Source organism: Diceros bicornis, chromosome 31 (assembly GCF_020826845.1).
Source record: "Diceros bicornis minor isolate mBicDic1 chromosome 31, mDicBic1.mat.cur, whole genome shotgun sequence".
NCBI lineage: Eukaryota > Metazoa > Chordata > Mammalia > Perissodactyla > Rhinocerotidae > Diceros > Diceros bicornis.
The window spans coordinates 21,864,913-21,891,740 of NC_080770.1; the positions used below are offsets into that span (position 1 = coordinate 21,864,913).

Consider the following 26,828-nt stretch of genomic DNA (forward strand, 5'->3'; position numbering starts at 1 on the left):
CCAATCTATGCAGGCCCACAAGTTGCCTGAGGGCTTGTTGTTGGGTGGGGCCAGTCCCTAGGGTGGGCTGCCTGCCCTGGTGAGCTGGATTAAATTGGTGCTCTAGTGGGTGGGGCAGACCTTGGCTAGCAGGCTCCAGGGAGAACTCCAATGGCCTCTGCCAGTGTCTGTGTCAGCACGCTCACACCAGGCCACAACAATGACCGTCGCCAATGTCCCAATCCCTGGAGAGGTCTCACCTCTCACTGAGATGCACTCAGAGCCTATCAGGTGAGTCTCTTTTCACCAAAACACTGTGCACCTTTCTTTCTGGTGATTTTAAGTTGCTTTCTGAAACGGATGAGTTTGTGCGTGGGCCCTTTAAGAGCCTGTTTTAGTTTATTTGTGAATCAGCTTTTCTGGGAGTACGCCCCAATGTTTTAGTAGCAGGCACAGTCAGATATTATGCCACTCATCTCAGTTTTGCTGGGTCCACAGAATGCCTACAGCGGGAGCACTCCCTGGCTCAGGGCCCCGCTCCTCCAGGGAAGGCTGCGTACTTTGGGGCTGCTCCCAGGCAGCCGTGAGGTGCTGCAGCTTGTGAAGGTGGCATTTTTTCTCTTCAGAAGGGAATTTCTGCCTCTTCCTCCTCAATTTGGATGTCGTTTGTTGCAGGAGTTCCTCTTATCCAGTTTTCAGTTCTGTCTCAGGGGTAATTTTTCCACAAGCAATTGTCAGTTGGTTGTGTATTTACATATACAATAGAGTATTGTTAACTGCAGGCACAATGTTGTATAACAGATCTCTAGAACTAATTTATCTTGCATAATTGAGACTTATGACCATTGGTTTGCAACTCCTAATTTCCCCTCTGCCCCCAACTTCTAGGCAACCATGATTCTACTTTCTCTTTATGAGTTTGACAATTTTAGGTAAGTCATTTAGATGAAATTTTTAATATTTGGTCTGGGACTGGCTTCTTTTCCTTAGCATAATATCCTCAAGGTTATCCATGTTGTAGCATATGGCAGGATTTCCTTCTTTTTTTAATAAAAATATTATTCCATTGTATGTATATACCACATTATCTTTATCCATTCATCCACTGATGGACCTTTAGGTTGTTTCCACATCTTGGCTACTGTGAAGAGTGCTGCAATAAACATGGGAGTGCAAATAGCTCTTCAAGATCCTGATTTCAATTATTTTGCATTAATACCCAGAAATGGAATTTCTGGCTTATATGGTAATCTATTTTTAATTTTTTGAGGAATATCCATACTGTTTTTCATAGCACTCCTAACAACAGTGTACAAAAGTTTCAATTTCTTCGCATCCTCATCAATATTTGTCTGTCTTTTGTTTTTTATAATAGCCATCTTAACAGGTATGAGGGGATATCTCAGTGTGATTTTGACTTGCCTTTCCCTAATATTAGTGATTTTGAACATATTTTCACACACTTGTTGGTCAATTATATATATTTTTTGGAAAAAGCTCTTTTTAAGTCTTAAACTCATTCTCAAATAGGTTTATTAAGTTTATTATCCTACTGAGCTGTAGGATTTCTTTATATATTTTGGAAATTAACTGCTTCTCAGATATATCGTTTGCAAATATCTTCTCTCATTTAACAAGTTGTCTTTTCATTTTCTTGATTGTTTCCTTTGCTGTGCAGAAGTTTTTTTTTCTTTTTTAATTTGATGCAGTCTCACTTTGCCTCTTTTGGCTTTTGTTGCCTGTGCTTTTGGTGTCATATCCATGAAATCATTCCCAAACTCAATGTCATGAAGCTTTTCCCTTATGTTTTTTTCTAGGACTTTTACAGTTTCCGGTCTTATGCTGACGTCTTCAATCCGCTTTGAGTTGATCTTTGTGTATGGTGTAAGGAGGGGTGCAATTTCATTCCTTTGCACTTGGCTTCCCAGTTTTCCCATTACAATTTATTGAAGAGACTATCGTATCCATATTGTATATTCTTGGCTCTTTTGACAAAAAATTATTGACTATATATGCATGCGTTTATTTCTGGACTCTCTATTCTGTTCCATTGCTCTATGTGGCTGTTTCTATGTCAATGCCATACTGTTTTGATTACTATAGCTTTGTAATATATTTTGAAACCAGGAAGTGTGATGCCTCCAACTTTCTTCTTCTTGTTCAAGGTTGCTTTGACTATTCATGGTCTTTTCTGGTTCCATATGCATTTTAGAATCGTTTTTTCTACTTCTTGGAAAAATGTCGTTGGGGTTTTGAACGTTATTACACTGAATCTGTAGATTGCTTGTAATAGGGACATTTTAACAATATTAAGTCTTTCAATTTATGAACATGGGATGTCTTTCCACTTGTTTGTGTCTTCTTTAATTACTTCTTCAACGTTTTGTAATTTTCAGTTTATAAGTCTTTCACTTCCTTAGTGAAGTTTATGCCTAAGTACTTTCTTCTTTTAAGTGTTATATTTTATCACTTCCATAGATTAATAATATCCCATTGTGTGCATATATTGGAATTTATTTATCTATTTGTCTGTTGATGGGCATTTGTCATCATTCTACTTTTTGGCTATTGTGAATAGTACTGCCTGTACGTATCTTTGTTTACCTTTCTCAATACTTTTGAGTATATATGGGTTGGAATTATGGCGTCATATGGTAACTCTATGTTTAAGTTTTGAGGAATTGCCAGAACTCTTCCCGGGCAGCTGAACTACTTCATATTTTACATTTTCGCCAGCAATGCACGAGTGAACCAATTTTTCCGGATCTTCATTAACACTGGCTATTTTCTGGTTTTCTTTTTTCTGTCCTAGTTGGCATCAAGTAGTATCTCACTGTGGTTTTGATTTGCATTTCCTTAATGATTAATGAGTTGAGCATCTTTCCATGTGGTTATTGGCCATTTGAATATCTCTTTGGAGAAATTTCTATTCAAATCCTTTGTCTATTTTTTAATTGATTTATTTGAGATTTTGTTGTTGAGTTGTAAGAGTATTTTACATAGTCTAGATATTCACCCATTATGAAATATTATATGCAAATATTTTCTTCAATTCTGTACCTTGTCTTTTTATTTTCTTGATAATGTTTTTGATGCACAAAATATTTAATTTTGTGTAGTCCAACTTATCTATTTTTGATTTTGTTGCTTGTGATTTTGGTGTCATGTGTAAGAATCCATTGCCAAACCCAGGGTCTGAAGATGTACCCATTTATTTTTTCTAAGAGTTTTATAGTTTTAGCTTTTATATTTAGGTTATTGATCCATTTTGAGTTAATTTTTGCATACAGTGTGAGTTAAGGGACTGACATCATTAATTTGCATGTGGATATTCAGTAGTCTCAGTAGTCTAAACTCATCAGTATTTAAAGTAAAACTATAATACTATACTATTACTTCTTTTAATTTAGCAAAATTTGAGTTGCTTAGCATTATTAAAAGCTGCTAAAGATGTGAGTAAATGCCGCCAAATTCTTTCTGTGGATATAAATTGGTAGAATCAATTTAAAAACATCTTTGTTGTGTCTACTAGATTTGAAAATATTTATATCATATGACCCAATAATTTTCAAATAACATCCAAGTATATAGACTAGATGCATTATTGTATGTGAGCAAAATGAGGAATAAAAATACGTGAACTGCATTATTTTTCTTAACAGAGAAGACCCAGAAGCAACCATGATGGCCATGTAGTTTAAATGCGTGAACCCAATCCAGTGCAAGCAAGAAATTAAATCTCCAAATCTTATGTTTGAACTATATATATGTATATAATATATATATATGTCAATCACAAAATAATGTAAACATCATAAATCCACTACTCACAGAAAGACAAATGCTGTGTGATACCATTTATCTGAGATATATAAAATAGTCAAACACACAGAAATAGAGAGTAGAATGGTGGTGTCTGGGGACTGGAGTAAGTCGAAAACGGGAGCTATGCAAGAGGTATAAAGTTTCAATTATACAAGATAATTGTTACAGAGATTCGTTATACAACATTGTGTCCATAGTTAGCATTACTGTATTGTATACTTAAAAACTTTTAAGAGTGTAGATCTCTTGTTAAAGTGTTCTCACCACAATAAAAAAAAAAAGATTTGGAAAAACAGAAAAAGATTGTAATAGTTAATAGTTGTTGCCTGTAGATGGGGTAGGGGGAATGGGAATGGGGAGGTTGAGTCAGTGCAAATTTAGCTTATATGTAATTATGTATTACTTTAAAATAATAAATATCATAAGGTAAAACTATTGTTTATTATGGGTAATGGAAATATGGTCTCTATAATGTCATTTTTTGCATGTGTGTGTATGTGTATGTATGTAGATGTGTGTATGTTTTTTACATATATTTTGAAAGGTGAAATTTTGTGATCCAATGATGGTTCTGTGTTAGAATTTCATCTGCTTGACCAAGGTAAATTTATTAAATAGCATACTACAAACTTAGGAAATGAAAAATACTTCTTGCATAATACCCAATAAACTTTAAATGAGAGATCAAGCTGTAATATGAGGCATTAATAAAAGTTAAAAGTGTAAAAGTGATAGTTTTTAAAAAGATCTTTACAGTATTATGGGAATGATAAATAGATGAGGAAGCTGGCAGAGCTGATGAGGGAGTGAAAGCACTGTTAGCTGAGCATGGTACGGACTGTCATTCATCACGTGAGAGACAATATACAAAGGCCATGACAGGGGAAGCAACAACATAAGTTTCATGTGGATATTCGGACTCTGGGAAGAACCTCAAGGATTTAAAATCATTGTAAGGAGTAACAAGATTGGTAAAAATCTTTTTAATTTCTTCTTTATTGTCCACAATTTGTCTGTTGCTTCCTTAATTTTGGAGCCTAGAATGTGCCACATCCTTCTTAGATATTGGAACACCAAGATGATGACAGAACGATTGTGTGCAGCCCGAAAGTAGTGAATATTCTAGAGAATCATATGCAAGTTACCGCTGTTTCTTTACCAAAGTTAAATTCAAATTAAAGATAAATTACAGCACTGAGAATAGAAACTTCATATTTTATTTCAGAATTTGAAGATGTATATTGTATTCATTCACTCACTTATTCATTGTTCATTCCATAAGTCAGTCAACAATGTCTTTGGAACATCAATTCTTTCCTGGATATTATTTTATTATTATTGTTTTATTGTCCTTTAATTTTATGCTTTTTTAAAAATTTTTATTGTGGTAACATTGGTTTACAACATTGTATAAATTTCAGGTGTACATCATTATACTTCTATTTCTGCATGGATTACATCATGTTCTCATGTTCACCACCCAAATACTAATCACAATCCATCACCACACACGTGTGCCTAACTATCTCTTTCACCCGCCTCCCTCTCGCCTTTGCCTCTGGTAACCACCAATCCAATCTCTGTCTCTATGTGTTTGTTTGTTGTTATTATCTACTACCTAATGAGTGAGATCATATGGTATTTGACCTTCTCCCTCTGACTTATTTCACTTTGCATTATACCCTCAAGGTCCATCCATGTTGTCACAAATGGCTGGATTTCATTGTTTCTTATGGCTGAGTAGTATTTCATTGTGTATAAATACTGCATCTTCTTTATCCATTCTTCCCTTGATGGGCACTTAGGTTGCTTCCATGTCTTGGCTATTGTGAATAAGGCTGCAATGAACACAGGGGTGCATGTATCTTTACACATTGGTGTTTTCCCATTCTTTGGATAAATACCCAGCAATGGAATAGCTGGATCATATGGTAGCTCTATCCTTAATTTTTTGAGGAATCTCCATACTGTTTTCCATAGTGGCTGCATCAGTTTGCACTCCCACCAGCAGTGTATGAGAGTTCCCTTCTCTCCACAGCCTCTCCAAAACTTGTTGTTTCTTGTCTTGTTAATTGTAGCCATTCTGACGGGCATGAGGTGATATCTCATTGTAGTTTTGATTTGCATTTCCCTGATAATTAATGATGATGAGCATCTTTTCGTGTGCCTGTTGGCCATCTGTATATCTTCTTGGGAGACATGTCCGTTCAGGTCTTTTGCCGAGTTTTTAATTGGGTTATTAGTTTTTTTTGTTGTTGAGATGCATGAGGTTTTTATATATTTTGGAGATTAACCCCTTATCAAAAGTATGGTTTGCAAATATCTTCTCCCAATTGTTAGGTTGTCTTTTCGTTTTATTGATGGTTTCCTTTGCTGTGCAGAGGCATTTTAGTTTGATGTAGTCCCATTTGTTTGTATTTTCTACCATTTCTCTTGCCCGGTCAGACATGGTGCTTGAAAATATGCTACTAAGACCAAAGTTGAAGAGCATACTGCCTATGTTTTCTTCTAGAAGTTTCATGGTTTCAGGTCTTACATTCAAGTCTTTAATCCATTTTGGGTTAATTTTTATGCATGTTGTAAGATAATGGTCTATTTTTATTTTTTTGCATGTGGCTGTCCAGTTTTCCCAACACCATTTGTTGAAGAGATTTTCCTTAATCCATTGTGTGTTCTTGGCTCATTTGTCTAAGATTAGCTGTCCATAGATGTGTTGGTTTATTTCTGGGCTTCAATTCTATTCCATTGTCTGTCTGTTTTTGTACCAGTACCATGCTATTTTGGTTACTATAGCTTTGTAGTATATTTTGAAATCAGAGAGTGTGATACCTCCAACTTTTTTCTTTTTTCTCAAGATTCCTTTAGCTATTTGGGGTCTTTCGTTGTTCCATATAAATTTTAGGATTCTTTGTTCTATTTCTGTGAAAAATGTTGCTGGAACTTTGATAGGGATTGCATTGAATCTATAGATTGCTTTAGAAAGTATGGACATCTTAACTATGTTAATTCTTCCAATCCAAGAGCACAGAATATCTTTCCGGTTCTTTGTGTATTCTTCAATTTCTTTCAGCAATGTTTTATAGTTTTCAGTGTACAGCTCTTTCATCTCTTTGGTTAAGTTTATTCCTAGGTATTTTATTCATCTTATTGTAATTGTAAATGGGATTGTATTCTTAATTTCTCTGTCTGCTTCTTTGTTATTAGTGTATAGAAATGCAACTGATTTTTATATGTTTATTTTATATCCCCTGGATATTATTTTAGAGGCTGTTAATACAAAAGCAAACTATTTAGACATGTCCTTTTCAGTTATAAAGTTTATAGACTAGAAAATGCCACACAAAATTCAAACAAATAATGTTATCAGTATTTAATTATAATATTTATATATGCTTGGGAAAAGATCACAATATTGTATGAAAAAATATATTTTTCATCTAAATAATTTTAATTAAAAACTAGAAATAGGACCAGTAAATGATATGTGCCTTATGAATTTCCATAAAATAATTGATATTCCATCTTCTTACAACCATTTGTATTTTGAATTTATGTTTTATGTTATCTGATTTTTATGGCAAATACACCAGGATTATTCTTGACACAAAAGTGGAGGTTTTGCATTCAATTTTATTCCCAATATTCACATGAAAATTGAACATGGGGTCCAGAATCCTGTGCTTTCTAACTGCCAGATTTTCTTCCACTCCAGGGCCAGCAGCAGCACTTCTCAGCAAATATAGAGGTGCAATTCAAAACAAGCAAATACTCAGAAAGTAGAATCATTGCATGTGATTGTTATTCAATATGATCACCTAAGAGAGTCCTTGGTCTATCTCCACATTTTCACACTTTGGATGAAATTTTGAGTGGGGACTTGACTAATGGGCATTCAATTTGTCTTTCTTTCCCTGAGGAATCAGACCTTTATCTGGAAAGTCTGCTTCTAGTGTTCAGGGATGGGGGCTGTAAACAAACGTATTTCAGTGTGAAGGTCTTCAGGGATTTCAAACACTGGTAAAACTCTTTAGCATGCTTCATGTAGCCACCTGAGTGGCTCTCAGCAGATCTCTGAGTATAGATAAGCTAAACCAAGTAATTCAATTATTAGTAACTCTCCATGTGAAGACCAAGTATCTTGGAAGCTTTATCAATCCAAATCAGACTCAAGACTGAAGCGATATCTGCTCTGTTCTCTTTGCCTAGACTCAAATCTCTGCCCACTTATTGCTAAATGTAAATGATGGTGATATGATTTAAATAATAGTGTTCAGCATCCCTACTTATAAATTAGATGCTTGGGCATTTATTCAGAACAATGAATAGTCATTACACGGAGTATATTTCACCTTAGTATGAAGAGAAATTTTCCACCTTTGAACTGGCAGAATTGATGGATGTTTTAGGCCAGATAAGAACCTTCTTATGTGTCTTTAAAATATAAGATACTGTGTCTCCAAGAAAGACTTATTAAATTACTTAACATCAATAAAAACATGTTTTTATTTTGTCTAGAGAGATAAATCCTAAGACAGAAAGATTCCTGGTGTCAACAGTCAGTCTCTATGTTGCTGGTGGACACCGAGAGCTCATATCAGGATGCAGTTTGTCCCTCACACAACCCAGGTTTAAATAAGTATCTGACAAATTCTATACTTAGAGACCAATGGAACATACTCTTGAAATCATTTCAGAGGCTATTTTAAAAATTTGCAATATTATTTCCCATCCAAATTGTAACATAAAATAATTAACACTAGGTGTGTTTTTAAAGTTTATTTACTGAGAATTTATTATTTTGGTAGACCTATAAAATATTTCTTTTTAGAAACTTACTTGAAAAAATTATATGTAAAAAATTAAAAATAGCTCTTATCAGGAAGAAACGCAAAATCAAGTAAGGTTCTGAAGATACAGGAAAATACTGGGGCTCTTCTACAGAAACTTTATTTCAGTGACATATACTTGGTGAAATAAAAAGCAACCTTAGCTTTGCCAACAGTTATATTTCAGTAGAAAAGAGAATTCACAATAGGTAAGGATATATACAAATAGGGCCACCCTTGATGGTCTAGTCGTTAAGACTCAGCACTCTCACAACGTGATCCAGCTTCCTTTCCTGGTCAGGGAGCCACATCACCCATCTGTAGGTTGTCATATGTGACAGCTGTGTGTTGCTGTGATGCTGAAAGCTACGCCACAGGTATTTCAAATACCAGCGGGGTCCACCCATGGTGGGCAGGTTTCAGTGGAGCTTCCAGATTAAGACAGACCAGGAAGAAGGACCTGGCCCCACGCTTCTGAAAAAATTGGCCAGGAGAACCCTATGATTAGGCAGCAGAGCATTGTCTGATACAGCGCTGGAAGGTGAGAGGATGGTGCATAAAACAGGGCGGGGTTCCGCTCTGCTGTACACAGTCACCAGGACTCAGGAATCGACTGGCAGCACTAACAATAAGTATACAAATATTCTCCTTTTCAAAAGCTAACTGTCCAAAATTCATAGTAGACAATCAATAATCACTGTTGTTGATGCTCTTTTTTTTGTTCCTGTTAATTAAGGACGTTTATTAAATATACTATGTCTCGGAGTAAAACATGCACTGAGTTGCTTTAGGTAGCAAACAAGCAGAAAATATTTTGATCAAAGTGAATACTGCCACAATGTTTTCCATCAAAAGTGTACCCATGCAATTCTTTCTAGATGCAGTGGTAGGAGACAAGAGATATAGGATAGCTGGTGCAACACCTTCAGATCAGCTCCAGATACATTTTGATGTAGGGAATAAAGCATCTGTAAATTAAAACAGACAAACACACACCACTGATTTGGGAGAATCAGGTGTGGGAGAGCACAACCTGATTTGCTTGTTAAACGTATAGCTAGATATCATCTGTACCAATTTTTTGAATATACACAATTATAATCCACTTGCTATTTCTATTTCGACTATAAAAGCCCTCAGTAAGGTAAAAGGAGTTACGGGGACTGAAATACGAAACCACATTAAAAGATCATTCAAACATACTAAAAACAATAACTACTGGTAGCAATTATTTTGCATTCATTGTTACCAGGCTCTGTGCTAACTAACCTACATATGTGCATTATTTCGTTTAATTCACACAAGAATATACTTGGTAGAATTCACAAAGCTAGTAATGGGTGGGCTAACAACCAACCAACCAACCAAATCAACAAACAAAACACAAAAAACAAAACCGGAGAATCATGCCATTAGCCAATATCTTTTGAGTAACTTGTTCTCTTTGAATCTCAATTGTCTCCTCAGACACAGAAGTAGTTATATCCGTTTTCCGGCACACTGCTGCAGAATAATGAGATCATTATTTCAAAATGTCCAGCATAGTTCTGGGCATAGAGAACGCTAACTACTGTTAGCACTCTCCTCCACTCATTTCTCTATGCAAGTAAAACAAAGTGATTAAACTTTAACCAATTAACACTGTAAATAATATTTTTAACAAACCAAACAGGTTTTAAACTATTTTAAAGGAAAGAGCTATAAGTTGGAAAGGAAAGGAATGGATGCCAGAACAAACTAATAGAGGACTCTGAGCAGCTAGAAGTCAGAGGGATAGGACAGAACTGGCTTATTTGGCAGAAGAAGGAAAATGTGATTAAATAAAGACAATTCGGAATTCCTGAATGATACCAAGAAGGAACAGTATTGAGGTATACTCTGTGGGTAGGTGAAGCAGACTGGTGTGGTAGAAATTACTAAGGAAAAACCCAGCATAATGAAAATGTTTTCCACAGAAATACTGAAATTCCCAAGGATGATGACAGGGTATGGGCTGCAGAGAAGGTCTATGATAGTTAAGGAAAAGTAACTGTAAGTCACTCTGACTCATCAATTTCTTATAGGTAGCTCTCTTTTATCACTGGAAACATGCACACACAGAGGCATGTGTGCACAGATGTAAAAATACAGATACATATATGCATGGATGTACATATGTTCATGCAATATCCCATATTAATATGATTAATATATGCATATAAATGTTAATACATACAATAATATAAAAATTAATGTATATTCATCCAATATAAAATATATCCAACGGTGAATAAAGAATATAGTAGCTGTGTCAAACAGTTCTAAGATTCTGAAATTACTCACTGGAAGGTTTCTATTTCTGAATTTTGTGAAAGGATGGAGAGAAAAGCAATTAAGATCTGAAAATTTTACGTGTTTGTGAACAAAAATAAATTTTATTTATTTATTTATTTATTTATTTTTAAGATTTATTTATCCCCCCCCCAAGCCCCAGTAGATAGTTGTATGTCATAGCTGCACATCCTTCTAGTTGCTGTATGTGGGACTGGGCCTCAGCATGGCCGGCGAAGCAGCGGGTCGGTGCGCGCCCGGGATCGAAACCCGGGCCACCATCAGCGAAGCGCGTGCGCTTAACCGCTAAGCCATGGGGCCTGCCCAATAAATTGATTTTAAATGAAATATTTAACAACCTGGTATCTAAGAGAAAAAAGCAGTTTTATCATCTATTAATCTCTTTCCATTTTCCCCATTAAAAAATGAAAGCAAGAGAATAAATGGCTCCAGGGAATCAAACTCGAGTGACTGAGTTCACCCTCACGGGAGTCTCAGACCATCCAGACCTCCAGATCCCACTCTTCTTTGTGTTCCTCGTCATCTATGAGCTGACGGTGGAGGGAACCTGAGCATCATCACTCTCATCAGTGCTGACTTTCGACTTCAGACCCCCATGTATGTTTTCCTCCAGCACTTTGCGATCATCAATCTTGGCAATTCTACTGTCATTGCCTCTAAAGTGCTGGTTAACTTCTTGGTTTCAAAGAAAACCATATCCTACTGTGAATGTGCAGCCCAACTGGGTGGAGTCTTAGTTTTTATTGTGGCTGAGATGTTCACGCTGGCTGCAATGGCCTATGACCTCTACGTGGTTATTTGCAACCCCCTGCTCTACATGGTGGTGGTGCCCCCACAGATCTGCCTTCTGCTGGTGTCCCTCACTTACCTCTACAGTCTGACCACAGCACTGACTGTCTCTTCCTGTGTCTTCTCGGTGTCATATTGCTCTTCCAATGTTATCAACCATTTTTACTGTGATAATGTCCCTTTGTTAACATTATCCCGTTCTGATACCTACATTCCAGAAACTACTGTGTTTATCTTTTCAGGGAGCAACTTGTTTTTCTCTATGATTCTTGTTCTAATATCCTACTTCAACATGGTCCTTGCCATTTTGAGGATACGTTCCTCAGAGGGGCGACAAAAAGCCTTTTCCACCTGTGCTTCTCACATGATGGCTGTCACTGTCTTCTACGGGTCTCTCCTCTTCATGTACTTGCAACCAAGAACCAATCACTCATTAGATACTGATAAAATGGTCTCAGTATTCTATACCCTGGTGATACCAATGCTGAATCCCCTCATTTACAGCCTAAGGAGCAAGGACGTGAAGGATACATTGAAGAGATATCTGATAACCCACGTCAATCATTCAAACTAATGTAAATTTAAAACTAGAACTATCTTCATTTAAGGGTTTTCATTTGCTCTTGAACATCCTTCTGTTAAGTGAAGAGGCACTAAATAGTTAAAAATTCCATTAATTTCAATGGGAAGAATGTTAATCTTTTTTACCCAATCCTAAATACCCAATTTTTCCTACAGAAAAGTCCATTAATTGACCAAAGATAACACACTTACATAAGTAATAAACAATAATTGGAAAATAAATATATTTTAAAATAAAATGTAAGTTATTAAAGGGTTTTTATAACTTCTAAACAAGGCAGAGAAAGCCTGAGAGCGGGTGGTCGAGGACCATGAGAGTCACTTCCTGGAAGGTGGCCAAGGGAGATGATCTTCCTTGCCACAGATATCTCTTGCTCAACTATACAAAAGGTTTATTATTTTTTGCAGCATTTTATCCATAAATTTCTCAACCTTTTTCGACTCATTTTTATCTTGTGCTTAAAATAAATTTATATCACAGAAAAAATAAACTTTTAGGGCAAAATGAAAACTAAACAAAGTGCTTAGATATACAAGGAAATAGGACATGTGGCAAAACAGATTAAAAAATATATAAAAGGGGATTCTATCTTTTTATCTCTCTCACTTGGTGCAAGTACACAAAGCAAAATCTTGATATTCATCCAAATATAATGTCTATTTAATTTATTCCCTTGCATATTTTCATCCTAAAAATGTCTGTGTAGAGTTAATTGTCTTTCTTATGAAATCATAACAACAAATATGATTTATTTTAACATTTTTATTTAGTGTGTTTTTGCAGTGAAAAGTTATTAGACAAAAAAAAGTCATTGTCCTCAAAGTGACACCAATTCTCAAGGGCACTCACGGCCAAAAAAAAAAGACTCAACAGTCCTTATGTGCCCTATCTCTGTGTGCACATGTAAAATACTACTAAATGGAGTGAAGGAGAGTGGGCAGGACATGTGAAGTAAAGATAACAGAAATTGTCATGATTTCAGATTTTTTTTAATTCAAAAGTAAAATTGAGGAATTATAAGGTTTCCAATGGAGATTTTTGTGTCCCTTAAGGTCTAGATAAGTTTGGTTTTAGCAACGAATGCCCGTCCCCAGAAGTCCACAGGCCATCACTCCAGTTGTCTGCATTGTCACAGGTCACACCTATCATCTCTGCTTTCTGAAAGGCTGTTTCCACAAGCACTTCCATAGAAACGAAAAAGTCCTTTCAAAGAAATGATTCAAAAAAGAAGTAAACTCCACTGCACACATGCGGGGAAGATGGCAAAATAGAGGTTTACATTACAGCGTCGGGCCTCCTTACTCACAGAGTAACAACTCTGCCCCACAAAAGGAGTTTCCACTTGCTCTTCTTATTCTTCCCCCAGCCTTAAACCATTACACTGGCTCCTCTCTCTAACTGCTTCTTGCCTCTCCTTTCTGTTCTCTCTGCCTCTCGATTAAAGGCTATAAATGTTTCTTTCCTTTTATTAAACAGAGCTATTACTTTATGAAGCTTGAGATCTTTTCATAAATTATGCCCCTAGTTTTCACCTTCTATTCCAAGCTTCTGTCCAGGATTGGCTTTGACTCTTTCAATACTTATAAAGGCACTTTTATAAACAACCACCATTATCTGGGTTGGAGCAATTTTGTTGACAAAAACAGCTGAGATAACAAACTCTTTACCTCATCTCACAAAATGTACATGAATTTGGGTTAATTAAAATAGCACACGCAATATTAAGATATATAATAAGATGTATAATAATAACTAAATATCGAAATGTCTACTGCTTAAAAAGCAATTCTAACCACAAAAGCTATTTGAGCTATCATGGTCAGAAGAGGTCACTAAACATTTAAAAAGAAAACACTTCGTAAAATGTATATTTCAAAGACCTACTAGACTATATTACTGAATGATAAAGGTTATTAATGTTTACACAATCATAAAAGTGATAAATTTAAGATATAGATTCATGAGATTTCATTATATTAATTTAAAACCTTTTATGAAATATCTAATTTAGAAACTTTCATATTAAGATATGGAGGCTTAAAATATTGCTTTTTGATCGTTGAATAACCAATATGGCTACAAACAAAGAGTTCCTTGATTGTGGTAGCATCTTCACTTCCAATATAATCAGTTTTCTCACTGATTGCTTTCTTTCTCACAATTTTTCAACATTTTATGGTTCAGCAATAGGAAACTACAAGCTCTAAAACAGAGAGGCTCAGTGGAATGCCGTTTACAGGACAAGCTCACAGTGGTGAGAGAATGGCTTACAGAAAGACAGAGACTGTGATACCACAACTAACTTCAAGGAGGATGAGAAATAGTTTAGCCATGTGTGTGTCAATCTGCCTCAGCTACACGGTGTGTCAGTTTTTTGTGTCACTTCAATAGCTACTTCAATGGTATTATTCAAAACTGTCAATCATATCACTATTATAGACACTCAAATATAAAAACTACATTAAAATCATGTGTTTATCTGTCTATTACAATCTCTGAACTTCTTGGTTGAAATGGATTGTACTTAGTGCATCTTTCTATTTCAAATCCAAACCAATATTTAGATTATTTAAAAAAAAAATTAAGACAAGTAAAACCATTTTAGCTCTATAAAATTAAATCTGAGTTAATTTTTATTACAATTCCTTACCATATGTATAAGCAGTACATATTCATAATTTGGATATCCAGAGTAGGAAATTCTTGCGTTCTGATGGTGGAATGTATATAGATTAAAAAAAAAAATCTAGATCTATACTTATTTAAGTAAATTAAATGTGCTTATTTTTCGATATCAAGGACCCACTCTAGGAGATATTTCACGCACAGTTTCATTCATGGTTCAGCGGGGACCAAGAGTAGGTAAATAACTAAATGCCTATTCCTATGGGAACAAATGTATATTAAATGAAAGTAGACCCAGATTACAACAACAGAAGTCAGCATAATATTGGTGTTTATGTAGTAAAATGAATATAATTCAAAAATATATAGTTGAGTGAGAACATTCACGTATCAAAATAAGATATAACAACATATATCAACATACATGTTGTTATATATCTCAACATGTGCACGTTGAGACATACATTATATTTACTTTATAAGGTTGTGTTTTCTTTTAAGAGCATATATCAACTTTGTAGTTGAGGTACCCATAGGGGAAAGGGAAATTGAAGTGCAGATGGGGAATGAGGACTGGTGATGATTATCGGATATGGCATTAGGGTATCATTAACTCAATTTAGTTCCTTAAGTCACAAAAAGAAATAAAAATAAGAGTTAAACACATATTCATAATTTTTATTCTTCCCCAAACTTTTAAAAACTCTATGGAACATGTTTAAAGAGTTTTGTCATCATCCTCAAGCATAAAACTTGAGAAGACATTGTGGAAAATGCTGAATGTTGAAGTAATTTTTGGGTGATTAAAGCATGTATCCAACAAATAATATACGTACACCCAGATATTTGAGTGGATGCTGCAAAAATAGTAATAAAGGAAAGTAGGTGAATTGGATATAAATGAACATTTCCTCAATAGGAAAATCAAAGGTACTCTGGATAATTAACAAAGATAAGAGTCATCATTTCCTGTTCTCACACGCTTTGGGAATAACCAAGAAATCGCATTTAAGCCCCCAAGGGACATTCAAGCCCGCAAAGGAGAGTCTCAAAGTGGAGAGACACTCATAAATTCTTCTGACTGCAGTTTGGTTATTAATCACATAAGGGAACCAGACTCATCTCCATTTTAGGTGAGTAGATGGCGCTGATTATCATGATCATTAGATGACTATTTTTGATGCCTGTCTTCAATTTAAATTGTAAATATAATTATAGTCACCGATGCCAGACTCAATACATTATCCCAGGTATATTAATAATCTCTTTTCATAACTATGTTTTCTAGAGTAATGATATGTTTTTGCCATTATTATTATGTTCTTTGAGGGTAGTAAGGGATCTTGTTTCTATTTATTATTATTTCTATATTTACATTGGGATTCTAGACATAAAACATTCTGAAGGACAAGTAAGCATTCTTTGAAAGCTCCACCAAGAATGTTGTCTAAGCAAAGATGCTGCTCATCAGGTCAGGGTTATTGATGCCTCATGAGTGTCTACGCCTCAGAGAGTAACAGTTTCTGATAGGGCTTCCAGTTATCCAGTAATATGATATTATCATTATCTCTTATTATCATGCATCCATAGAGTGTCATTTGTGCTATGGATACATGTGACCTCATTTTACTAATACCATACAAGAGACTGAGATTGTCAGAGTGTAAATTCTGCCAAGAGCAGACCCTGAGGAAGGACTTGATGTTTATTTGGTAGATGATTATTTGCTATATGATGTGTATTTGGTAGATGATTTCAGGAAGCAAAAATGAGGGAATAGGGAATGTGAGACAGAAGGAAAAAAGTTAATAAAATGTGCAATAAAGTATAGATGACCGCTGTAAGCAGCTAAGGCTCCATTACTCAAGATGCTTTGAAGTATCCTTCAGAGCTCTGCTGGGAATTACCCAAGAGAAGGTTAGGAAAGCTTGGGTGTTTAACCATTGATGTCTGTCTCTTACTAGTTGAGTACTCCTCCTTGACACATTAAATCTCAGGCACTTCCAAACTGCCTTGCATATGGTCTGAGCAAGCTCTCAAGACACTTTGCCCTCAGGAAAAGAAGTAAAACACTTGAGATAGGAAGCTGTCAACATGCCAGAAAAAGTCTACCATGGCTGTAGGCCACTTCAGAGGTGGCCCAAAGTGACAAGGGATGTGCAGACAGATGTGTCTGATACAGTGATATTAGCAATAGTAAGATGATGGCAAAGCCAAAATAATATAAAATTGACTTTTTAACTTAGGCTAATACGTCCATGACACCACAATACTAAAATGTCTTTGCCCCTACTATCTTTGCGTTAAATTTGTTTTCATTTGGATTGTGAGGCTAAAGGATTTGAAGTATCTCCTAACATATTTATGGTGGGGACAAAACCAAGTTTAAAATCAGTACAATTAAAGAGTCAAGGAGATCAATGCTTAAGAATTATTAATTGGCTACATGTGTTCTGTTTTCTCTGTTGGTGAACTTGCCACACCTTAAACACTTCATCATTCAAGGCTTGCATAGTCCCTTTCCTCTCATAATGTACCTAAAGGTATTAATGCAAATTTTCTTCTTGATCTGTTGTCCTTTATGTTATAAATTGCTCATGCCACAAGTGAATAACAAAAGCAAAGTGACAAACCATGGCACAGAATTTTGCCCACTTGTTTGAGAATCTAGCATAACAGGATGCAATTATAATCAAGTACACTTTTTTGTGTGTGTGTGTGAGGAATTCAGCCCTATGCTAACATCTGCCAATCCTCCTATTTTTTTGCTGAGGAAGACTGGCCCTGGGCTAACATCCGTGCCCATCCTCCTGCACTTTATATGGGATACCGCCACAGCATGGCTTAATAAGCAGTGCGTTGGTGCGCGCCCGGGGTCCGAACCGGCGAACCTCGGGCCGCCACAGCAGAGCGCGCGCACTTAACCACTTGCGCCACCGGGCCGGCCCCCATCAAGTACACTTTTTAAAAGTTTTCAGTGATCGTGACAAGTCACAAAACAATGGTTTGGGGATTGGCATTAAATCACGCAGCTGGTGAGTATAATTCTGCACATCTGAAATTACAAAATTTTGTTATTCACTTAGTAGGATTCACTTAGTAAATGTGCCAAGCAGCACATTTAGTCAGGTTTCAAAGTGATAATTAGAAAAGATTTACACTGATTTCATATCCTTCACTAATGCCACATTGTTGCAGAGTTAGTGTTCCCTCATGGAGATAATGCGGTGTGTTTTACACAATAAGGAGTAGAAACATATATAAGCACTCATGGCCTTACTAGCAGCGTTGGATGGGAGAAGTATGGGTGTTTGTCCTTTTTTATAATTTTAAATAGTGCACATATTTCTGCTGAGGCTAACTCACCCAAAGACTAATGAGCCTGACCTATTTTTAGAGCCATTCAAGATTCTTCCTTCTTTGTCCTCCCTCTTTCTTTCTTTCCCTCCTTTGAATAGGAAGACAGTGTTCTCAGTTTGACCAACCTGTTTATCTCCTTTGAGGCTATTTGCACAAACCTCACAGAAGACTTAGTTGAGATTGGGTGTTTGATTTGCATAGGAGGACATCCTTAGGCTGAAGATCCATTCCCCAAGTCCTAGTGCAGTTCTGGAGTTTGAGCTTCCATCAGATAAAAAGCTTCTTGCTCAGTTTCCCTGTTTCTTTCCAGGCAGTGCTTGGGTAGGGCTGGTGGTGGGAGGAGCACAGAAATTATCAACTCAGTTGTGTTTCAGAAGAGCTAGAGGGATGTGTAAAATTACAACACTGTGATGTTGGGATGCAGAGATTGGCCAAACTGTACAAACTGCTGTGGAATATTTATTATTTTGGGTATAACTTTTTGTAGCTCAAAGCATCACACTTTGCCATTTTCTTTTTTTGGTCCCTGCTAATGAATGTTTATTTTTACTTTTTTTATTGATATTTTGTTAATATTGTGAATAAATTTTTGGATAATTTCATGAGGTAAATTTAATCTGCCAGATTAATCTTGAATTTCTCTTCTGACTCTTGAAATTTCTGCTTTTTTAGAGACATCCAGAGATTTTAGATTTTAGTGCTATAAGAGTTTAAACATTTTCTTATAGCCTTAAGTTCTTGACAAGTCTAGCGTTGATTTTTATGTGGATGACCTAAACATTCAATTTCATCATCTTCTATAGGGATAATCACTTCCTCCAGCTACATTTATTGAATAGACGCTTTTCGCCTCACTGTCCTAATATGCCACCTCTGTCATACACTGCAGTTCTGTACAATCACGGATCTTTTTCTGAGTTCTCTATTCTGTTACACTGATATATTTGCTCATCCTTGTGCCAATGCCACATTGTCTCAATAACTCTGGCTTTGCAAGTTTTAATAGCTGGTACTTCAGGTCTTTTCAAAGGTGTATTGCTTATTCCTTATAGTTTGCATTTCCTAAACACATTTGAAACCAGTGTCAACTTCTACAAAGTCTCCTAGTGAGATTGTGGTTGGAAAGGCATAGAGCAAATAGATTAATTTGAGCAGAATTAACATTTTTATAACACGGAGGTGTGCAATCCAGGAAAATAGTATTTCTATCAATTTATTTAGAACCTCTATAATGTTTCTCAATAAAATTTTAATTACTCTCCTTTTAAGAGTAAGTTGTCCAGTTTTTATAAGATTTTCTATCTTTATGGAACTTCCATTTCAATCTAAATTTTTTTTGTTTTTTTCCTATCTAAATGGTATTACTTCCTCATCTATTCAAATGCTTATATTATTTTTCCTAATTCAGTCTGATAATGTGGTGAATTATATTTATAGATTTTCCAGAATTAAACCATTCATCTCAACATGGATCAACCCAGCTTGAATATAATGTACTATAATTCAAATATATTTTTTAAATTGATATAATGTATTAATATTGTTTAAGATTTTTAGATCTATATAAGTGAAATGATAGGCCTGAATACATTGTTTTTTACTGTATATATACTTTTTTTTTTTTTTGAGGAAGATTCGCCCTGAGCTAACATCTGTTGCCAATCTTCCTCCTTTTGCTGAGGAAGATCAGCCCTGCACTAACATCTGTGCCCATCTTCCTCTACTTTACATGGGACGCCACCACAGCATGGCTTTAATAAGCAGTGTGCAGGTCTGTGCCTGGGATCCAAACCTGCAAACCCCAGGCCGCTGAAGCGAAGCACACGAACCTTACTACTACACCACCAGGCTGGCCCTTATTATATATATTTTTTACTCAGGATTTTTCTGGCCCACTAGAATGACTTGTCATGAGGTCTACATTTTGTAAACTCTGGAAGAGTTTCTCATAAATATGGAGGATCTTTTTCCATGAATGTTTGGGAGCACCTGCCTTTAAAACAATCTGAAGGGGAAAGGAGTTGGGAAAGTAGAGGTAGAGAAAATGCAATCCTTACATTAAAATGTGTTAATTCAAAATATTACACACATTCTTGATGACAGCTGAAATAAAGGTATAAGAATAACATTCTAATCGAAATATAGTACATAGACTCCATTTCTAGCAATGACATATCCAATTGGCTCTATGTGGATCAACTAATTTTCTGTTCTGCTCATGTACATTTAAATAGATAAAATTGGAGAGAATTTTCAAATGTATCACTGAACATCTCATTCCCCTTGTTCCCCATCACTTTATCATTCCTCCTTAGATGTCATACTGTTTTCTAGCCCATGAGGCATTTGAGACAGCATTCTCTACTGTAGAGTGATGTCTCTCTTTGTTAGTAAGTATATTCATAGTGTAGCTGGAAAAACCTGGGACCCTGTCACCGCAGCCGAATCATGAACACAATGACAAGGGATCGAGGAAAAGAAAAATGGTTTAATTTTGCCAGCAAAATGAGGCTGGAGTGGGCTCATGCCCAAAAACCCACAGTCCTCCCGAGGAATTAGGAGTTGGGGTTTTTAAAGGGAGTGTGATTCTTTGCTGAGGGGGAATATTGTGGGGGTCCCAGACATTCTGGCGCTGGGCCAGGTGTTATCTCTATCGACAGCAGGAGGTTTAGGGTTCCATTGATCAATCTTCCCACGCCACCTGAAATTGGGCCCTGGGGAGAGGAAGGAAACTGCCCCCAATTGACGATTACAAAATTTACAAAGTTTTAGACGGGAGGGTGAGCTGTGGGTGGCAGTTCTGTGTCCTCCCATCAGCCTGCATTTGGCCGAGATAAGGGAAGCTGCAGGTGTCCTCCGTTTGTCTGTCTCCATGATGAAGGGGGGATTCCGTGCCAGGAACAAGGAGTTGGGGAGCTTCAGCTTCTTGATAATTTCTGGATATTAGTTTCCCTGTAATAAACCTCAAGAGCTGATAATTAGCCAGAACTTCAGTGTGAAGCCACCTGGGTTTTTAACAATTTATTACTTCCATTTGCCTTGTGGAATTCAGGGATAGAAAGGTCAAAACAACTGATATCTACATGTGAATATAACTTAGAATGAGCGCTTTTTGGTTTTTAACACCATATATGCTGAGTTCAATGTAGGGGAACCGATATCAGGGCCGGCAGCAATAGTAGTTTACTAGATGATTTTAGGTTGTACATTAAGAAATGTGTTTTAATAATTATTTTACTTGTCTTAAAATGTGTTAGAAAAATGTAACTACAGCATTAAACCCAACATTTCAGAGATTTTAGTGCTAAGGTCAAAGCAAATGTGGGGATACCTGCTACATATTCTTTCTCAGATTGAATAAATTATAGATGCAGACCTTACTTGATGTGTAACATAGTAAAAGTCAGAAACCTCAAAAATCAACACACAAGTACTGAAGTTTCAAATACACTGTTCTAGAGGAGCTAAGAGTCATTTGTGTGCATTAGAGTGGCATGTGGGGGACTTCTGCGAGGTAGTGAAATTATTTTCTATCATTCTAAAAAATCATTAAACAATGTTTAAAACTCATAAAAGCATAGCAGAATGAGAATACAATTTTAAAAAATCAAATGGGTAGTGGAATGAGAATACCACTTACATATGTGGGATCATAACAAAGAGGAGTAATCAAAGTCTATTAAATAGGTTAATTGTGGTTTTCTTTGGAGATTGGGATTGAGGGTGCAGGGACAAGAAGCAGAGGGCTATTCTTTTTTAATATAATTTCTTCTAAAACTTGATATGTTTTAACTAATTATATGTATTTGAAATGAAAAACATTTTTGAAAAAAATATTAGGATTCTCACTCTAGACCAAACTTTTCTAATGATATATTGTTGACAGAACCATAAAGGGACTGTATATACCTTTTAATGATAAGCAGTATGTGGCATAAAATATAAAATGGCTTCTATATATCTTAGGCTGTAATGGTTTCTAAATTTGTTTCTAGGTTTAATGATGGGGGTGAGTCTTATTTTAAGTCACTTCAGCTAAAAAAGATTAGATTTGCCTTACACATAATTGCTTTGCATACTAAAATTTTAACCAATGATAGCTCCTGAAACCCAATGACTCTTCTGATGGTTCTTCCCACAGTAATTTTCCATAATGGCCTGGATGGACAAACACAATCACACAGTGCTGAAAGAATTCATTCTAATGGGAATCACAGACCGCCCTGAGATGCAGGCTCCATTATTTGGGCTCTTCCTCATCATCTACATCGTCTCAGCGGTGGGCAACTTGGGCATAGTCATCCTCACCAAGATGGACGCCAGGCTACAAACCCCCATGTACTTTTTTCTCAGACATCTGGCTTTCATTGATCTTGGTTATTCAACAACTGTGGGACCCAAAATGTTGGCAAATTTTGTAGTTAATCAAAATACAATCCCCTATAACTGGTGTGCTACACAGCTAGCTTTCTTCATCTTGTTCATCATTAGTGAACTTTTTATTCTGTCAGCAATGTCCTACGACCGCTATGTGGCCATCTGTAACCCTCTGCTCTACACAGTTATCATGTCACAAGGAGTATGTTGGGTGCTGGTAGCAGTCCCCTATCTCTACAGTGCCTTTGTCTCTCTGATAGCCACCATAAAGATTTTTATTTCCTCCTTCTGTGGCTATAATGTCATTAGTCATTTCTACTGTGACAGTCTTCCCTTGTTAACTTTGCTGTGCTCAAGCACACGTGAAATTGAGTTGATAATACTGATCTTCTCAGCATTTAATTTGGTTTCATCTCTTCTGACAGTCCTTGTGTCCTACATCCTGATCCTTAAGGCCATCCTCAGGATGAACTGTGCAGAGGGCAGACACAAGGCCTTCTCCACCTGTGGATCTCACCTGACAGTGGTAGTTGTATTATATGTGACTCTATCCCTTATGTACGTGCAGCCCAAGTCCAGTCATTCCTTTGATACCGATAAAATGGCCTCTATATTTTACACTTTGGTTATACCCATGCTAAATCCGATGATCTACGGCTTGAGGAACAAAGAGGTAAAAGGAGCCCTGAATAGGATATGGAAAAATCTGTGAAACTCCCTATGTAAAGATCAATAGAGAATGTCTATACAATAAATTAGGTTCTAGTCAACTGTTTATCATATATAACAAGAATTTAGAAAGCAGTAATGTGTAAAAGGCATGGGAAACTAGAAATGTTTTTCTTATTTTCTACTTATAGATGTTCAAGCAGTGGTCATCCTTCTGGTATCAACTTTGATTTGTCCTTAAGTTTCAGTACAAGACACTGAAATCTGGATCACTGTTCTCACATTGCCAAGTGCTTATGTTACAATTGAAGGCAAGTCTTTGTTAATGCATCTCCCAATAGATAATCTTTTTTCAAGGCAATCTTGTGTCCTTTAATAAAATATTTTCTTTGCATCTCACATACCATTTAAATACCAGTACCCATAGTACTGGCATACTGACATATAGAAGATGGCAGGTACTGTTCTATGTGCCGGGCATATATACAGCAATGAAGAATACATCAAAATATCTGCCTTAATGATACTGTAACTCTATCTCCCTTGTGATGGGTGGCATCTCAGATTTCTGTTAAATTATGATATATGAACATGTAAATGCTTGAGGAAGCAGAAATAAAAGTATAATTATTTTTGAGTGGCATAATTGTGTGCATTAAAAATTCAAAAGGATCTTCAAGATAAAACATTCTAAATAATAAGTGAATTTTTCAAGGTTGTGTGATATATGGTAAACATATAAAAGATGAATTATTTTTCTATATACTAACAAAAATAGGTAAAAATGAAATTTAAACTATCAATTACACTAGAAAAACATCTGTTAAATACTTGGGAATAATCTAATGAACAGTTTGCATGACTTCATTGCTAGAAACTACAAAAAAATTACTGAGTTATTAAAGAATACATAAATGTAGAAATATATCATGTCCATTGGTTGGAAAAAAATAAATGCTGTCAGTTCTTCACAAATTTTGCTATAAATTTAATGCAGTAATAATAAAAATTCCAATAGTATTTTCTAATACTTAAGTTGACATCAAAACTTATGTGAAAATACACAGGATCAAGACAAGGACCAGGGCAATTTCTTTGAAGAAAATAGAATATGGAGGACTTCCAATGACAGATATCAGTTCCTTTAACTGAGTTAGATTATTTTAAAAAATATTTCACTAGTCACATATGGACAGATAGACCAATAAAATAGTTAAAAATAAAGTCCAAAAATAGACTCACATGTGTAATTTCACTTGATTTAAAACAAAAGCCCACTGCGATGTTGTGAGGAAAGGAGGGCTTCTTAGAAAATTGACCCAGTTTGATCAGGTTTCTTATGTAAAACATGAACTTTAGTCATTTACTTGCATTATATGTAAAAATTAATTGAGACGTATAATGAATACAAGTGTGAAAGCAAAAAGCATAAAGTTTCTTGAAGAAAAGTAAAATAATCTCTTCATGACTCAGGACAAGCAAAGATTTCTTAAACAGAGTACACAAAATAATAACACTAAAAGTTAGATAAATAGCACTTTATCCAAAATAAAAACTTGTATTGATCAAAATATATCATGGGAGAGTGAATAGGAAGCCCCAAGAGACACATTTGAAACCCATACACCCTAAAAAGTACTGATATCAGTAATTTGGAAAAAAAAAACCACCAACAAATTGCCTAACTCCTAAAAGCAGTGTGATCGGGACAGTCAACCTAAAGGGAAAAAAGAAAAAAAAGGACAAGACACCTGAATAAATACTTAACAAAAGAGGATATCATAACAGTCAAAAATCCATAAATTTGTTTAAAAAAATCATTAATCAGATAAATGCAAGTTAAGGCCATACTGTGACATTACTACACACCCACCAAGATAGCTAAAATTCAAAAGTTTGTTTGAACAACAGTTCAAAATGTTGATGAGAATGTGGAGAAAGTAAAATTCTTTTACTTTTTTGAGAAAGTGTGCATTGCTATAAAAACTTTGGGAAACAAGTGTGGTAAATACTGAATTGTAGTGTGTGTCTCCTCTATGATGCAACTCCATTCCTGAGTAATGAGGTCCACTGGAGGATAAGTAATACAATGTTTTTGGAAGATATCATCATAGATGTTAAATGCTTATCAAGGGTAGAATGGGTGAAAATACAATGGAATTTTCAAAAAATGTATTCTACACAACAGTGCAAAGAAGAAGAGGAGGGAGGAGAAGAAGGAGGGGAAAGAAGACGAATAAATATAACATTAAGTGAAAGACACTAGCCTCATAAAACTTAGCAACCGTATATACGAATATAAATGATACTGAGCTGTACTCATAAGATTCGGGCACTTTATATGTTATGCATTTTGTTTTAGAATGTGTGATACAGGTAAAGAGGTACTGCATATAAGCAAGAATGCAAGGTTGATTTCATATTTGAAAACCAATAACGTAAATTATGTAATTTAATATTATTAAAAGTAAAAATAAAATTGGTTTATGATAAAACTCAACAGCGACTTGTAATAAACTGTAGAGCAGAGCAGAATAGAAGAAAACAATGTTATAAATGATATCTATAAAACTCCTACTGAGGCCGACCCTGTGGCATAGCAGTTAACCGTGCACACTCTGCTGTTGGCAGCCCGGGTTCGGATCCCGGGGGCGCATGGGCGCACTGCTTGTCAAGCCATGCTGTGGCGGAGTCCCACATAAAGTGCAGGAAGATTGGCAGGAATATTAGCCCAGGGCCAGTCTTCCTCAGCAAAAAGAGGAGGATTGGCATGGATGTTCGCTCAGGGCTGATCTTCTTCACAAAAAAAAAAAAAAAATCCTACATATGGAAGAGATAATGAATAAGTTGAAGACAGGATTTTTAGGGCAGTGACATTACTCTGTATGGTATTATGATGATAGATACATATCATTACACTTTAAAAACCTACATAAAACCTGAAAGGTAATATTGAAACATTGAAAACTTTCCCTCTGAAATTGGCCCTAAGATGCAGAGACCCAGTCTCACCATTTATATTCAGTATTTATTGGGCATTGTAGCTGGTTCACTATGAAAAGGTAAGAAATAAAATGTATAAAGATAGGAAATCACAAACCTCCTTTTTTATTGGTAAATGTTATGATTAAAAAGATAGAGGAAAATCTGTAGATAATTTATTAGTGGTGGTTGGAGCATAAAATATGAAGTAGAAAAGATAATGATAGACTTGTAACATGGAATCCAACCTTGTAGGTCTATATAGCCTATTGTAAAACTTGCCTTTTATTCTGATTGATTAAAAAAATGAAAGATTTTGAGCTAAGAAGTGATTTCATCTATCTTTGATTAAAGGACAGCTATGACTATTGCGTAAATAATAGACTGTAGGATACTACCGTTTGGAAATGGAAAATCCTGAGGGGTTTAATCATGATAAATTTGGGAGAGAACAGAAGCTTAAGCCAGGGTGGGAACAGTCA

At 35.7% G+C, this 26,828-nt stretch overlaps 2 protein-coding genes and 1 pseudogene across 2 annotated transcripts in view; all 3 read left to right on the forward strand.

Annotated features, from left to right (window-relative positions):
- The first annotated feature begins 207 nt into the window (after positions 1–207).
- Positions 208–26,828, forward strand: part of LOC131395124 (olfactory receptor 8K3-like) — a 41,263-nt gene continuing 14,642 nt past the window's right edge. The window contains exon 1 of the mRNA XM_058526915.1: positions 208–270. The gene's annotated coding sequence lies outside the window, so the exon portion shown is untranslated. The remainder of the gene's footprint in view (positions 271–26,828) is intronic.
- Positions 212–23,407, forward strand: LOC131395127 (olfactory receptor 8K3-like). The gene is made up of 2 exons (XM_058526918.1): positions 212–270; positions 22,460–23,407. The coding sequence occupies exon 2, from the start codon at positions 22,472–22,474 to the stop codon at positions 23,405–23,407; it is 936 nt and encodes a 311-aa protein (XP_058382901.1). The 5' UTR covers positions 212–270; positions 22,460–22,471.
- LOC131395123 (olfactory receptor 8J2-like) lies at positions 11,384–12,329 on the forward strand (annotated as a pseudogene).

Coding starts and splice junctions, on each gene's coding strand:
- LOC131395127 (XM_058526918.1), top strand. CDS start 22,472: ATGGCCTGGATGGACAAACACAATCACACAGTGCTGAAAGAATTCATT.